Here is a 14,468-nt window from a genome sequence, read left to right on the forward strand (position 1 = left end):
AAGTAAAATTGTATAAGAGAAAATCTGACGCTCTCACACATAGTCTTTATTTTTAGTAGGTAATGCCAGTACTAAAACTTTCAAGAACTAGTTTAAGGGAAGTTTCTGAAACTATTTTGTGCTAGTCCAAGGAACAGAATTTCAAAAAACAAAATGTCTTTATAGAGAAAGATTTTAAATTAATTGCCTTATTTTGTTTGTCCTTTCATATTAAATTGACAAAAACATTGTCAATGTAGAATTCTTTATTGTTTTAGGATTTATGAGAGTTGTAGATTGACACTATTTTACATATGATTTGCATTTGCGAATATTAGAGATGTCATTACAATTTGAGTCTAAAAGACTCATAAAACTTATTTTACAATACTTTTAGAGAAACCTAGAAATTCTGGTCTTCTGCTATATAGCATAAAATTTCATTACCTTTTAAAAACAAGTTCAATCACTTTAAATCACTAAAATATAAGATTCTTTTTCATATAAATTACCACCAGTCTCCCATCTTCTACTTATTTTATTTTATTAAAAATTTTATTTTAAATCTAAATGCAGGAGTTGGTTTATTCCTAAGTGTCTCTTTTTGGTTTTAAGTTCATTTTCCTAGCTTATCAGGATCCTTTTGAATTTTGAATCACCTTTTATATTGTCTTTCCCTTCTAGCTTTTCTTCTACAAATTTATTAAATGAGTTTCTAGTCTTTGTTATAGTCATGAAAACAATATTGGATAAGACAGGACCAAAGATAAAACCTTTCTGGCCCACTGCTCCTTCATTACTCTTCAGAAAGAACTGTTGGACCAACTGTGAATTTACTTACCTCTACCACTATTCCACCTACATTTCTCTATCTTACTGACAAGGCTATCAAGATTCACTGCAGTAGCATTCTGTATCATTGCCAGACATTATCAAACCTTGTCAAAAAGGAAAATTAATTTAATTTGTACTTTTCTTACCTAGTCCAAGTTGGCTTTTCAAATTCTGAGTACTTAAAAGTCATATCCTTGGGGGCGCCTGGGTGGCTCAGTTGGTTAAGCGACTGCTTTCGGCTCAGGTCATGATCCTGGAGTCCCTGGATCGAGTCCCGCATCAGGCTCCCTGCTCGGCAGGGAGTCTGCTTCTCCCTCTGACCCTCCCCCCTCTCATGTGCTTGCTCTCATTCTCTCTCTCTCAAATAAATAAATAAAATCTTAAAAAAAAAAAAAAGTCACATCCTTGATTCTCTCTTCTAGAAGTGTTTAGAGATGAATATTAAACTAATCATTCTTTGCTTTCTGGAATGTTCCCTTTTTACCTATTTTTAAAAAATCAGGGCAGCATTTTCTCATTTTTCATTCATATTTGAAATTTTTTCAAGACCTTGAGATATGATTTGTTTGGGCCTAGAATCTTAAATATGTTTAAATTAGCTTTGTAGGACTCCTTTTAAATTATCACAGACTTTAATTTCTTCTTTTAATTTTTGTCTGGTCTTTCCAACTTGAGGGCAGTACTTATGGATGGAAAAGATGAAGACACAATTGTTTTTGAGCTCTTCTTTCTGTTATCAGCCTTGTGCTTTCTTTCCCCCAACAAATTGTCTACTTGTCCAAACATAGCTTTAAAGTTTTTGTTGCTGTTTTATTAGAATTTTGGGGAACCTCAGTTCTTAGTAGGCTTGAACCTTTGTGAGACTTTTCTTATATGTTCACATCAAGATTTTGTATTCATAATTGGTCTTTTTTTCTTCTGTACATGTTCTTTTAAAAATCTGAGCTTCCCAAAGAAATTAGTTTCTCTAATTGCTTTCTCATCTCATTAGGATTATTTGTGATTACATAATCAGAACTTCATTTCCTTAGAACCTGCAACTCTCCTTGTGCTGTATTCCCACTCAGAGGTTTTGTCCATGAGATCATACCTAACTTTGAACTTTCTGAGATCTTTTCATATAAAGAGATATTTCTAATTAGACTCAGGGTTTTCTTCCTTTGCTGTTAAGAATTCCAAGGCCATGTTTCATTCTTGATCAAAATTATGTTTAAATAATTCCTTTTGGGGGCATCTGCTTTTGGCTCAGGTCATGATCCCAGGGTCATGGGATCAAGTCTCACTTCAGGCTCTGTGCTCAGCGGGGAGTCTGCTTCTCCCTCTCCCTCTGCTGTTGTCTCACTCTCTGTCAAATAAATAAAATCTAAATAATTCCTTTTGTATTTCCTCTGTAGATTATGAGCTTATTACTTATTTTGCTTTTAGTAATTAAACATCTAGCAAGCCATTAGTTACATAGGCAGACTGGCAAACTAAATGGGGAATAATTTAAGCCAAGGGTTCTCAATCCCAGCTGAATTGTTCACGGTCATACAGTTTGTCAATGGCAAAACCAGAGTGAAAATCTTATAACTGATAAAAAACAAAAAACTCGCCTTCTGTATTTTATTCTATAGTTGATTTAAATTTCTTCTCCTTATAATTGAGCTATGACATAGGTAAATGTAAAAAAAATTTTATTCCAATAATAATTCAAAGGTATCTACTTTTGTGATGTTAGGAAACCTGGCTTAATTCTTTTTCTTAGGTACTTTGTCAGGAACACATACCTACGCAAGCCAGCTTAAGTAGTGGAATTTATTAGAGATATACCAGACATGCAGCTTTGGCTAACATACATGGTGGATATAGGCTTGCCCCACTGTGAAAAGACAGAGATGTGAATTTAAGCCATTTGGCTTTTCACATAACATGCATACAAACACCCAAAAGAGGTTTTTTAAATGGGTGCATACACACACACACACATCCCTAACCTAAATATAAACACACGTAAATAAAATGAGGTGTCTTAAGAACAGAAAATGTAACACAGCAGGCTATATAGGGACTAGAATTGGAACTGGAGAGTCAGTACCTGAGGTCAGGGTCAGCATTTTTTAGCTCTGCTTCTCTCCATCTGTTATCAGTTGGTTCTTCTGTTCCCACATAGTCTAACATAGCTGTCCCAGCTAAGCACTATATGATCTGCTAGTGCTAGTGTCACCTCATGGTATATTTTTTTTATGTATTGATACAAATTCTTGAGATTATAAATAGCACAGTGTGAATATATGACCCAACAGCTTTGAGTACACTGAAATTAAAATGGCCACCTTTCAGGTGCCTGGGTGGCTCAGTCGGTTAAGCATCTGCCTTCGGCTCAGGTCATGATTCCAGAGTCCTGGGATCGAGTCCCACATGGGGCTCTCTGCTCAGCAGGGAGTCTGCTTCTCCCTCTCACTCTCCCTCTCTCTCAAATAAATAAATAAAATCTTTAAAAAAAAATAAAATAAATGGCCACCTTTCAGAAGAGGATGACCAAAGAAAGGATTGAGCAGAAAACAAATATATCTACTACAGTTTTTAAGATAACTATAGTTTATATAGGTTTTTTTAAAAAAAATATGCCCCTTCAGTGGACATCAAGGATAAGAATGACTTTTTACCTCAGACTTGCCAAAAGCTAGGACATTTATTGACAAGTCTCTGAAGCCTTGCAGGTCAAGGTGTCTAATAACAAAACAGTTCTCAAGCCACATCCAAACTGAGCAGCCCCTATCCGGAAGCTAGCAAGCAGATACAGACAATACCATGTTTACCTACTTATCCTTTGTTTCCCTCCAGCATTTTTATATTTTGGGGGGCTCAGTAACTAGGTTTATAACACTATGTATAGGATTGGGGTTTTTGTTTGTTTGTTTTACTATGTTAGTCACCATACAGTACATCATTAATTTTTGATGTAGTGTTCCATGATTCATTGTTTGCGTATAACACCCAGTGCTCCATGCAATATGTACCCTCCTTAATACCCATCAGCAGGCTAACCTATCCCCTCACTCCCCTCCCCTCTAAAACCCTCAGTTTGTTTCTCAGAGTCCATAGTCTCTCATGGTTCATCTCCCCCTCTGATTTCCCCCCCTTCATTTTTCCCTTCCTTCTCCTGTTGTCCTCTGTGCTATTCCTTATATTCCACAAATAAGTGAAACCATATGATAATTGACTTTCTCTGCTTGACTTATTTCACTTAGCATAATCTCCAGTCCTATCCATGTTGATGTAAAATTTGGGTATTCATCCTTTCTGATGGCTGAGTAATAGTCCATTGTATATATGGACCACATCTTCTTGATCCATTCATCTGTTGAAGGCGTCTCGCCTCTTTCCACATTTTGGCTATTGCGGACATTGCTGCTATGAACATTGAGGTGCATATGGCCGTTCTTTTCACTATATCGAGTGTCTTTGGGGTAAATACCCAGGAGTGCAATTGCTGGGTCATAGGGTAGCTCTATTTTTAATTTTTTGAGGCACCTCCACACTGTTTTCCAAAGTGGCTGTACCAACTTGCATTCCCACCAACAGTGTAAGAGGGTTCCCCTTTCTCCACAGCCTCTCCAACATTTGTTGTTTCTTGCCCTGTCCATTTTTGCCATTCTAACTGGTGTAAGGTGGTATCTCAATGTGGTTTTGATTTGAATTTCCCTGATGGCTAATGATGATGAACACCTTTTCATGTGTCTGTTAGCCATTTGTATGTCTTCTTTGGAGAAGTGTCATGTCTTCTGCCCATTTTTTGACTTGATTATTTGTTTTTTTGGGTGTTGAGTTTGAGAAGTTCTTTATAGATCTTGGATATCAGCCCTTTATCTGTAGTCATTTGCAAATATCTTCTCCCATTCTGTGGGTTGCCTCTTTGTTTTGTTGATTGTTACCTTTGCTATGCAGAAGCTTTTTATCTTGATGAAGTTCCAAAAGTTCATTTTCGCTTTTGTTTCTCTTGCCTTTGGAGACATGTCTTGTGAAAGAAGTTGCTGTGGCCAATGTCAAAGAGGTTACTGCCTATGTTCTGCTCTGGGATTGGTTTTGTTTTGTTTTGTTTTTTCTAGTAATGTATCTTCATTTGTATAAGAAAGTTAACTTTTCTCCCCATAAAATGGGATTAAAACTAGGTTACTTTACTTCTGGAGCTTGTAGTAAGTTGATTTTCTTTGACTTTATGAAATGAGGCACAATTTAGAAAAGAGTCACTTCTAAGGTTCATATCAGTGTTTCATTTCCATGTTTTTCTGCTTCTTGTTTTCTAACTCTGCTTCAGTATAAAAGGTACTTCTCCCTTTGTTAACTGCCTAATAACTCAAGCCTTCTATCTCTTAATTTTAATTAATTTAGTCACCAGAAGAGTACACTTAAGCCAGGTTGGCTAACATTTTTGAAATCTTAAATTCCAAATTACCAGTTTTACCAGCATGTTTACTATTACAAATTTTAGTCCTGAGTAGGACATAGTATTTAGGATATGGGAGTGGCATGGAAACCATCAAAATAAGAAGTTAACTATAATAAATTCATGAGTCCTTAGGGCTATGGAGTCCCTTAATGGTACGCAAAATTTTATGTTAACGCTGTATTTCTAGGGAGAGAGTCATAATTTTCATCAGAACCTAAACATTAGGTTCGTGACCCTAAAAGTTTAAGTATCACTATTATGGATATAAGGATCTTAAATAAAATTTTAGCAATTCTAATCCAGAGAAATATTAAAAGAGTGAGATGACCAAGTGGAATTTACTCTAGTCAAGCAAGAATGATTTAGTATTAGAAAATCCATTATTTTTTTTTTAATTAAAGATTTTATTTATTTATTTGAGACAGAATGAGAGAGAGAGAGCACATGAGAGGGGGGAGGGTCAGAGGGAGAAGCAGACTCCCTGCCGAGCAGGGAGCCTGATGCAGGACTCGATCCAGGGACTCCAGGATCATGACCTGAGCCGAAAGCAGTCGCTTAACCAACTGAGCCACCCAGGCGCCCAGAAAATCCATTATTTTACCAAAGTAAACCATAGGAAGAAAAACTTAACAGATGCCAAAAGAATTTAAAAATTCAATACCGACAATTAGAAATAGAAGCATTATCTTTAATGGGATAGACCATGTATTTCTCTAACATCTGTATCCTATGTATTGATGAATCTCTAGATGCATTTTCCTTAAAATAAGACAGGAATGCCTGCTATCATAATTGTTATTCAATATTTTCCTAGAAATTCTAGGCAGTACAACAGAATGTCAAAGAAAATATGATTATTGAAATGTACATGGTGAAATTATTTGTAGATGATCTTATCTACCCTGAAAATTTGTCAATTGTAAAATTATTAAGCTAAGAAAAGGGTTTAGTAATAGTCACATAAAATAAAAATCTGAAAGTGTATACCAATAGAAAATATGGAATAAAGTCCCCATTCACAATACCAAAAAAGTAAATGGACTAATTACAAGAAATGTATACATGAGGAAAATTAAAGCTAAAGATTTTAATAAATAGATAAACTTACTGTGTTCCTGGATGGGAAAGCTATATATTACAAAAATGTAAATTCTTTCCAAATAAATTTGTAGATTTAATTTAACATGAAATCCAGGCAGTTGGATTTTTTTAAGTTGGCAAATACTATAAATTTAATGTCAAAAGGCAAAAAATCAGAAAACAGAACATGTTCAAAAGGAAAAATAGTGACAGAGGGCTTGCTCTGATAAATCTCAAAATGTTCCATCAACCTATGGGAAAAAACCACATTGGTATTGGTTTGCGTCAATTGGTAACAGTTGCATCAAGAGACAGAATAAGCCTAGAAAATAATAGAACATTTTATATATTTATAAGAATGTAGGATAGGATTAAGTTAGTAAATCAAAAGTTACACAGTAAAAGAAAGACTTATTCAGTAAATGACTCTGGAACAATTGGATATCATTTGGAAAATTTAAGTTAGATCTTCATGGTACATCAGAATAAATTATGAAATTAGACTCCCACCTCATGGAAAAATTAATTATAAAATTAGAGCCCTAATAAAAAAAAATAATAAAGATGTCTTCTCCTGACATTATGTATCATGGCTTTATTCATAACATTATTTACACTTTATTGTAGATACTTAGTTGTCTGCCTAGAATGTAAGCTCCTTGAGATCATGGAGCTTTCATCATTGTTTCCATAGCAGCTGGTGTATAGCAGGCACTCAGGAAATCTGTTGGAAGAATGAATGAGTGAATGAACAAACAAACCTCCAGTAGGAAATTGGACAAAGCATATGAACAGTTAACCAAAGGAAAAAAGAAAAAAAGACCAGTAAACATGAAATTATGTTCAATCTATTACTTAGAGAAAAACATTAAGGAGCTAATAAGGTTTTTTTCATTAATCAAATTGGTTAAAAATTTAAAAATAATAATTATATCAACATTCATACAGTGTAAATTGGTCCAGCTTTTTTGGAAAGCAGTTTGGTAGTCTGTATTGGTTAAAATGTGTGTACCTCCTAGCACCATGATTGTGATCTCTAAATGTTATTTCTCATTAAGTGGAACCATAGTCCTTTGGAGGAATGGCTGATTCTAGACCTGGGACTTTTGGGGACAGAAAGCAAGAAAGCCATCAAAGCCTACCAAGTGTGTTAGAAAGATATAGGAGCAAACTTGGAGGAGCTCCCCCTGGCTAAAAATGGCACAATTTGAACATCTAAAGGAATAATCACGGTGATTGATTTAAACACATTAAATCTATAAATGGGTTCATGATAACATTTTAAAAATCAGTCACTTTGGTAGTTGCTAGGATACAACTCACCATTCTGAATTCTAGTAAAGAGAATCAAGCATTTATCCTGCTTTTCCTATATTAACTGTATTTCAGATAACCCAAGAGTTGATGAGGAAAATTTCTTCTTTATCAAAGAATTCCAGCCAGAAAATGCAATAGAAATGGTAGAATTAGAAGATTGTTATTTTTACAACTTCCCCCCATTCCCAAAGAAACTGTGGCCTTAGGCCAGTGCTGTCAAACTAATGGTGGTAAGAACAGGTGTTTTGTTTTGTTTGAAACTTCAAATTTATTGAGGAATACACTTATAAAATGCAGTGAGATGTTGCAACAATGTTAAATTGCTGTAAAAGTTTCTAAACTTTTTCATCTTTATATTTTTGTACTTATTATTAATTGGTAGCAAACCACTAGGGACTGACACCACCACACCTTGAGTAGCACTGGCCTAGCCAATAATCATGAGTGAATCACAAAACTATTAAGTGAAAGAAAGATAGAGAACAACCCCCACCCCCCAGCCTAAGAACTTAAATCTTTTTTTTTTTTTTTAAAGATTTTATTTATTAGAGAGAGACGCAGCGAGAGAGGGAACACAAGCAGGGGGAGCGGGAGAGGGAGAAGCAGGCTTCCCATGGAGCAGGGAGCCCGATGCGGGGCTCGATCCCAGGACCCTGGGATCATGACCTGAGCCAAAGGCAGACGCTTAATGACTGAGCCACCCAGGCGCCCCTAAGAACTTAAATCTAATCGAGCTTCTAGAACTGACTACTGATTTACCAAATAGAGGGACAGAAGGATGAGTTAAATGATACCACCACAAGGAAAGCATCAACCAAATACTGGAATGTGGGAAATGCTATAGGACAAATGACACAGTTTATTCAACTTCAACAAATAAATGTCATAAAATGAAGAGGGAGGGGACACTGCTAAAAGATTAGAGGCAAAAAGACATCTGAATCAAATACAATGTGTGGGACTTTCTGAATTCTGATTCAAACAAATTTAACAATCACCAAAATGTGAAGATAGGTCATTGAGATTGTATGTTTTTTAAAAAGTCTTGTTTGTTAGATATACATACTGAATTGTTTCAGGTAATGTCTAGGATTTGCTTTAAAATACTCCAGCATATTCTAGTGTGGGGCAAGAGGAGGAAGAATAGAAGTAAAACAGGCAACATGTTGATAATTGAAGTTTGGTAACAAGTGTCAAAGATAAATAAAACCAGACATTAAAGTGATGAAAACTGATTTTACTCAGTAACTACTGACAGTAGGGGAAAAAGCTGAGCTCCATTCCAACTTGTGCTGGGGTGGCTGGTGTTTTACAGGTGAATGAGGGAGTAGAGATAGAGGAAGAGGGGAACCCAAGTGAAAAATTACGAAGAGTTAGTGTGAATGCCTCTGAGGCCAGCTATGTGTGCTAGCTGGAAACCATCAAAGTTAGGATTTATCCTCCCACAGAGACTGGAAGACAAAGGCCCTATCCTTCCTGACGATTAACTTCCAAGAGAAGGGCCTTCAGGACCTGGAGAAAGGTACTCCTGAGTTGTAGGAATTAAATACACATCTTTGGGGAATGGAGGAAAGATTCACAATTGCAAGCCCTTTTTAGTAAATGCTCTAAGAAAGAAAGGTTGAGGGGCTTATCTTCAGGTGTTGGCTAGAAGAAACCTTAAACTCTTCTGATAGCCTTGAGCTTTCTCAGGCAGCACTTTATTGGGGGACTTGGGTCCTCCCAGAGACATGGCCTTATGCTGCTAGAAGCCTTACTAGAGAGTTTGGTTGTTTTAGTGCACAGGTTTGGATGGAGTCATCGTGTGCTGAGAGTTCTACAGTTCTTACAAGTACGTGGGGGTCCAATATAACAGTTTTTTTTTTTTTTTTTTTTAGTGAGAAAAATACACAGTTATGTATAAGTTTGCAAATTTTATTAATAAGAGGTTATTTTAAAATGTGTATTCTTGTAACCCACTAATTCGTCTTAAAGGAATGTATCCTAAGGTAATAATCAGGAAAAATAATCAGGAATTTGGTCAAGGATTTATGTATGAGGATGTTCATCAAAGTAGTAACCAATAGGAAAATTGGAAACAAATGTTTTCAACATTAAAAGATTTATAAATATAGTAGGACATTCCAAAACATCAAGAGCCATTGATTGATGAGGCTCTGCAAAAGCAAGCACTCTCATAAATTGCTGGAAGGGCTGACCCCATGGAGAACAGTTTGGCAATCTTAACAAAATTACTAATTCATTTATCCTGTGACCTAGTACTCCCACTTCTGGAAACGTATTCTGAAGTGATATCTCTACATGCTTGAAATTGTTATGCACCAGGTTATTCATCACATCATGATTTGTGATAGCAAAAGATTGGAAACAGTAGAAGACTAGTTAAATTGTGGAATTTATGCAGAGGAGTGCTATATAGCTGGAAAAGGGATGGAGAACCTCGTATCTGTGCATTCAGTATAGTAACCACTAGCTACATGTGACTACTTAAATTTGAATTATTTGAATTAAAATTAAGTTTGAATTGATCAAAATTAAATTTAAAATTCAGTTTTTTGGTCACATTAGCCACATTTAAAGTGTTCAATAGCCACATGTGGCTAGTGGGGCTACCAAATTGAACAGCACAGACATGGAACATTTCTATCAATGCAGAAAGTCTTATTGATAGTGCTGCTTTATATAGTGAGCATAAAAATATCTCCAAAATACCTATGTAACTTTTATAATAAATAACAGATACTTAAAGATAGATAGAAAATATTAGGTAAAACAACTTGGGTACTTTATGAAAGATTAAAACTTGAGTTCTATACACATGGAATCTTTTCACAGATTTTTTTTTCCCTTAAAATCAGTAATCTCTCCATTTTCTTGTATCAGCTGATCATTTTATATTTGTCAATATGATGCCAGGTGGAATACACATTCAGAAGAAATCCAGTTGGTATAATTATTGCAGGAGTCTTGATGAATTAGTTATTTTTTTTTTTTTAGCTAGCCTTTCCTGTTTTTTACAAGCAAGAATTTTGAACCAAGCATGCTTGAAGAAGTAACATTCCTCAAAGTGCATGCTCTAAATGGTAGGTGCTGTTTAGCACAGAATTATAGCTATAATCACAGCTTTCTGGGATATTCTGAAATTAGGTTATGGTATAATAGGAAGAATACTTGGTCTTTGTTCTGGTCCCTCATTTAGCTTCTAATACCTTTGGAATTTCCTGAAGAATGAGTGTCTTTGGCATGCTAATGAAATGACTTGGTGATGGGCTCCCAGTTAGCTTCAGAGTGGAGGCTGGTCACCAAAGATTAAACCTCCATTAGAAGCTTGAAACTTTCAGTCCTACCTCCCAGCCTCCAGTGAGGGGAGAAGGGCTAGAGATTCAGATAATCTCCCGTGGCAAATGATTTAATCAATGGGGCACACGTAGTGAAGTCTCCTTAAAAACCTCTAAGTGGACAGGATTCTGTAAGCTTCCTGGTTGGTAAAGGCTTTGAGGTGCTGGGAGGGTGGCACACATGGAGAGGATAGACCAACTCCATGCCCCTTCCCACTTCCCTTGCTCTATGTACGTCTTACATTTGGCTGCCCCTGAGCTGTATCTTTTATTATAAACTGGTAATAGTAATTAAAACATAGTAATATTACGGTAATAGTAATTAAAGTGAATCTTTCTAGCAAATTATCAAACCTGAGGAGGTCACGTGGAAACCCCTGGGTTGGTCAGTTTAGGTGGCCTGGAACTTGTGTTTGGCATCTGAAGTGGAGACAATCTTGTGGGACTGAGGCCTTCAACTTCAGGTAACTGATGCTGACTCCAGGTAGACAGTGTCAGAACTGAACTGAATTATTGGACACCCAGTTGAAGAGGTGGAGCTGGAAAAAAACACCATGTATTTGGTGTCCAGAGGAAAAAAAACCCTTAAGGTATAACTTTTATATGGTTACAGAACATGATAAGTAAAATGTTTATTTCAGAGTCTGGCTTGTTTTAGTGATGTCTAAAAAGATAATAGGAACTAACTCTTTAGTGTGCATTGTTTTTTAAAAATGGGGAATTGTATAAATTTGAGATATTAATTAATAATTAATTTTAAACAGATCTACAAAAAATAAGGAAATTCCTCCTTTGGAAAATAAAGTTGCATACATCAGAGAAAAGAAGTCATCTTTGAATCTATCTTACCGAAGTCATGACTGCTCTCGAACTTGTCTGATGAAAATACCACTTACCTTCAAGGGAGAAAACCCTCTGCAGCTACCAATCAAATGCCACTTCCAAAGACGACATGCAAAGACAAACTCTCATTCTTCAGCACTCCATGTGAGTTATAAAACCCCTTGTGGAAGGAGTCTACGAAATGTGGAAGAAGTTTTCCGTTACCTGCTTGAGACAGAGTGTAACTTTTTATTTACAGATAACTTTTCTTTCAATACCTATGTTCAGTTGACTCGGAATTACCCAAAACAAGAAGAAATTGTTTCTGATGTGGATATTAGCAATGGAGTGGAATCGGTACCCATTTCTTTCTGTAATGAAATTGACAATAGAAAGCTTCCACAGTTTAAGTACAGAAGGACTATGTGGCCACGAGCATATTATCTAAACAGCTTTACCAACATGTTTACTGATTCGTGTGACTGTTCTGAGGGCTGCATAGACATGTGAGTAGAAAAACATGGCATTTCAAAAAGTCTTCTGAATGTAGGGGTACTTGTCAGGAAGTCCTGCATTGTATCAGTTTGTCTGTCTCTCTAAACTCTGTTCACCAAGAATCGAAAATGGAAAGATACACTGTCTCACTAGCAATAGAAAAGAAAACTCTTTGCCAAATAGTATAGTAATTTGAAAGTTATTTCTTCCAAGGATGAGTTTCCTTTAATCTAGTACCATAATCATAATAGCAACAAGTCCAGCTAAAGGCATTTAACAGTGCCAGACACTGTAACAAGTGCTTTACATATACTTTTTTACTTAATCCTCACAAAACCCCATGAGGTAGGTAATATTACTTCTGTGTTACAAATGAGGAAGTTGAGAAGCCAATTTTAAGGTCGTAGGGCAAACAAATTGAAGAGTCAGTGTTTGAACCCATGCTCTTTACCATTGTGTTATATGTCTTGTTTTACTTTTACAAATATTTCCTTGCTACTTCTTTATAAAGTGAAAGGTGCTTATAATTCATAATCCCATAACATTGGCATTCCACTAAAAAAAACATGTTCTACTATAGTAAGAATTTGAAAATTTTATTTTAAGGGTATGTAAGATACATGTAGGATGTAGGCATATATAGAGTGGAGTTGCATTATATACATATAATTTAATGCAAATTTAGCTACCTGTACTGGGCAAAAGAAAAAGGAGAGAAAGAATTTAAATAGTATAGGCAGTAGTTTCACCATCTCAGTTAGTGGAAGTGTGAGAGGACATATATAAATCTGCTGTTACCTCAGTTTGGCTCATTCCTTTAGGCCTGTCATAGAGGAAATCTCTCACAGTGTCAGGTTTTATTCTGTTTTAAAATAAGGGTTTTGTTTTTTGTTTTTTGTTTTTGTTAACATTGCATCTAAACATAATTGACATGTGGCCAAGCCCAGTCTCTCACTGCTGGAGAAAAAAACTGTTGGACAATGTTTACTTAATGGTCAGTTTATAAGATCTTTTTTTTTAAAGAATCTTGACTATATATGATTTTTTTAAAAGATTTATTTGAGAGGGAGAGAAAGAGAGGGAGAGCAGGGAGAGGGGCAGAGGGAAAGGGAGAGAGAGAATCTCAAGCAGGCTCTAAACCCTGCGTGGAGCCCAATGCAGGGCTCAAGCCAAAATCGAGAGTCAGACCTTAACCCACCCAGGCACCCCAACTGTATATGATTTTTGCTTTAACACTGTAGACACTAACCTTTATATAACATGTACCACCAGTATACATATTTTCATCTATAGGTCAGAAATTATAAGAGAAATCACAAAAGCAAAGGCTGAAACCTGCTGGGATCTGGAAATGGACACAAGCACTGTGGCTAGGGATTTTAACTCTTATAGGAATGGGAATTAAACATATCCCATGTATGGCAGAGAGTGGGCACTGAATTCTCCAGGGGATAGAAACAGGGACCTCTACAGGGGCTGGGAAATAGGTTAATTATCTCACATAGCCTGGAATGGGATTAAAAACAACTGGTTTTAGAGCAGTGAAACCCATAGTCACAGCCAGAGCAATGAGGAAAGAAGTCAACATAAAGGAGCACCCAGGAGTAAACCCCACAGAAAGGTAGGATTTCAGTCAAAGCACACAGAGATGTTTAGGACCATGAAGGCAGCATGAATCCCAACAAATGGGAGAATTCACACCTGAAGAATTAGAGATAAATACAGAATCTGATTAAAAGAGACTATTTTTTTAAAAAGATTTTATTTATTTGAGAGAGAGAAAGCAAAAGATGAGGGAGAGGGACAAGCAGACTCTGCACTAAGTGGGGCTTGATATCACGACCCTGAAATCATGACCCAAGCTGAATTCAAGAGTCAGTTGCTCAACCAACTGAGCCACCTAGGTGCCCTGAAAAGAGACTTTAAAATATATATGTTTAAAATGTTCAGAGAGATTAAAATAGTAACATCCATGAAATAAGAAAAGGATATTGGGGGGGGGGTAAAGGTGTATATATGAAAAAAACAATTTGGAAATGTGGGAAATAAAACATGGTCATAGAAATAAAAAAACTAAATAGATGGACTCAGTGGTAGAACTTGTACAACTGGAGAAAGCATTAGTGAATTGCAAGGCAAAATGAAAGAGATCTTCCAGAATAAAAAGAGAT

At 36.0% G+C, this 14,468-nt stretch overlaps 1 protein-coding gene across 7 annotated transcripts in view; it reads left to right on the top strand.

Moving 5' to 3' along the window:
• SETDB2 (SET domain bifurcated histone lysine methyltransferase 2) overlaps positions 1-14,468 on the top strand; it is an 84,991-nt gene that overhangs the window by 18,612 nt on the left and 51,911 nt on the right. For all 7 annotated transcript variants that reach the window (XM_064586124.1, XM_064586126.1, XM_064586128.1 and 4 more), the window contains one exon: positions 11,745-12,308. In XM_064586124.1, coding sequence (XP_064442194.1) covers positions 11,745-12,308 — 564 coding nt within the window. The remainder of the gene's footprint in view (positions 1-11,744; positions 12,309-14,468) is intronic.

Source organism: Mirounga angustirostris, unplaced genomic scaffold (genome assembly GCF_029215605.1).
Source record: "Mirounga angustirostris isolate CCGP_5_RB_7025 unplaced genomic scaffold, mMirAng1.0.hap1 SCAF_3, whole genome shotgun sequence".
Classification (NCBI taxonomy): Eukaryota; Metazoa; Chordata; class Mammalia; order Carnivora; family Phocidae; genus Mirounga; species Mirounga angustirostris.